The 2500-nt window shown below is 43.1% G+C and overlaps 1 protein-coding gene across 2 annotated transcripts in view; it reads left to right on the forward strand.

The window, feature by feature from the left end:
- LOC135105634 (locomotion-related protein Hikaru genki-like) overlaps positions 1-2500 on the forward strand; it is a 162635-nt gene that overhangs the window by 138416 nt on the left and 21719 nt on the right. For both annotated transcript variants that reach the window (XM_064013984.1, XM_064013985.1), the window contains one exon: positions 1-122. This exon is cut by the window's left edge and continues 52 nt beyond it. In XM_064013984.1, the coding sequence (XP_063870054.1) occupies positions 1-122 (122 nt within the window). The remainder of the gene's footprint in view (positions 123-2500) is intronic.

Here is a 2500-nt window from a genome sequence, read left to right on the forward strand (position 1 = left end):
CAATGCTTCTGGGGACCTCATACTTCTGCCTGGCTCCATTCTGCACCTGGACTGCCTCTTCCCGCGCCTGCACGGCAACCCTACCTGGACCTGGACCTCCAGCTACCGCCAGTACCCGACAGGTGAGGCAGCGGAAGGAAGTGGGAAGGAGTGAGAGGTACTGGGAGGGAGTGGTCGCCTGGGGACAGATTAGATAATGTGAGGGCTTTACCTGTATATTTTCATTAATTGATTTGTTTGTTTATTTTACATTAGGATTCTTATTTATTTATTCATCTCTCTCTCTCTCTCTCTCTCTCTCTCTCTCTCTCTCTCTCTCTCTCTCTCTCTCTCTCTCTCTCTCTCTCTCTCTCTCTCTCTATGAATTATTTTTGCATTGATTTACTGACTGACTGACGGACGTGTTTACTTATTTACTTAATTAATTTTAGTATACATTATTACTTTGCTTTGTTTACTTCTGCATTTATTTGATTGAAAGTTTTTTTTTATTATTATTGTTTTGTATGTATTTACGTAGCCTCGTGTGTGTGTGTGTGTGTGTGTGTGTGTGTGTGTGTGATGGTTTGTTCGGTCGTGGGTGTTAAAATATTTGTTTGTGTGTCAGCGCCTTTTGTTATTTGGTGATAAATTTTCGTCCATTTTGCTTTTTGTATTGCATTTGTCTGTACGTCCGTATGTCTGCTTCGATGTGTGTCTGTTAATAATCCACTCTATCTATCTGACTGTCTGTCTGTCTGTCTGTCTGTCTGTCTGTCTATCTATCTATCTATCTGTTAATCTGTCTGTTCATTCTCTCTCTCTCTCTCTCTCTCTCTCTCTCTCTCTCTCTCTCTCTCTCTCTCTCTCTCTCTCTCTCTCTCTCTCTCTCTCTCTCTCTCTCTCTCTCTCTCTAGTGATGATGGTTTTCGTTTTTATCTTGTTTCTTTTCTCTTTTCTCTATTTTATAACGCGTTTGGAAGTTAAAATTAATAGGATACGTTACAACTCTCTCTCTCTCTCTCTCTCTCTCTCTCTCTCTCTCTCTCTCTCTCTCTCTCTCTCTCTCTCTCTCTCTCTCTCTCTCTCTCTCTCTCTCTCTCTCTCTCTCTCACCCAGTTCCAGTCACTCAACTTCACTCATTCTGGACTTGCTGCACTTCACCCACAGTTAGTTCTCTCTGTCAGCCTCATCTTCCTTCGATTCCTCCTTCTCTCTTCCTCCCTTCCTCCCTCTCTCGCTCCTCCGCCCGCCTCTCAATGTTCCTACTCAAACACACACCCTCACTCCTGCTGTTGCCTCCGGGCGTTGGAACTTGGCTGGTTGTGGATCCTAAACGTACAGAGAAGGCGGGGACGAAGTTAGGCGTGTTCCAGGTAGGAAGGCAGGAGCGAGGCAGGTGGGAAGGCGGGCGGGCGGGCGGGCGGGCTGGCGTGACCTTGAGTGGGCGATGGAGTGGCTGGCTGGCTGGACTGCGTAGACAACGCTCCTTAAAACCTCAGTGTCATTCGTACTTCCGTTTTCTGTTGGTTTTGTTCAGTTTTGCTCATACGGACGTTCAGTCAATCTCTCTCTCTCTCTCTCTCTCTCTCTCTCTCTCTCTCTCTCTCTCTCTCTCTCTCTCTCTCTCTCTCTCTCTAGATAGTGGTTTTCGTTTTTTTTTTCTTTTCTTTTTTTCTCATTTTTCACGCGTTTGGAAGTGAAAATTAATAGCATACGTTACATCATTCTCTCTCTCTCTCTCTCTCTCTCTCTCTCTCTCTCTCTCTCTCTCTCTCTCTCTCTCTCTCTCTCTCTCTCTCTCTCTCTCTCTCTCTCTCTCTCTCTCTCTCTCTCTCTCCCTGTGAATTGTTTATTTCCGTACCACAGCATTTTAAGTTATTGTTCCAGGTTTTAGGTAATTGATCTAAAGTGCCCACTTCCTGAAAACTTGAGTGATTGAAAGGTGTCCGGGAGGTGAATGGGAAGGAGTATGGAGATCAGATTGTCAATGTGTGTGTGTGTGTGTGTGTGTGTGTGTGTGTGTGTGTGTGTGTGTGTTATCTATTTACATATCTATCAGACACTTCTCGTAATTCTGAATATTCATTTTTGACAGTCCTTTGCTCTCCTGGGACTGGCATCTTCAAAGGCCTTTTTTATTCTGCCTTTTTCTTACCCTCTTCCAGAACCTCTAAAAAAAAAAAAAAAAAAAAAACTCCCCACTCTGCCTGTCTGCTTGCCTATGTGTGTGTATCTTCATCTTCCATAGACTTCCAGTAATCCTGCCCACAATATTTTATCGAACCCATGCGCATGAGAACATAGTAAAGTTTATAATAATAGTATCGTAATGTATTTTCATCAGCTACGGTTATTTTTGTTACATGAAGTGCTCTAGAATATGTATGGATTAAAGGCTGTCATTGAGTTTTAAGATATTTCATTATAATTAAAAAGATGTAGTGATATATCGCTACAGAATAAAGGGACTTGTGTACGTACGTGGCCTCCCTTTTTTTCAGAATTTTAGAATCTCTCT

Source organism: Scylla paramamosain, chromosome 12, assembly GCF_035594125.1.
Source record: "Scylla paramamosain isolate STU-SP2022 chromosome 12, ASM3559412v1, whole genome shotgun sequence".
Classification (NCBI taxonomy): domain Eukaryota; kingdom Metazoa; phylum Arthropoda; class Malacostraca; order Decapoda; family Portunidae; genus Scylla; species Scylla paramamosain.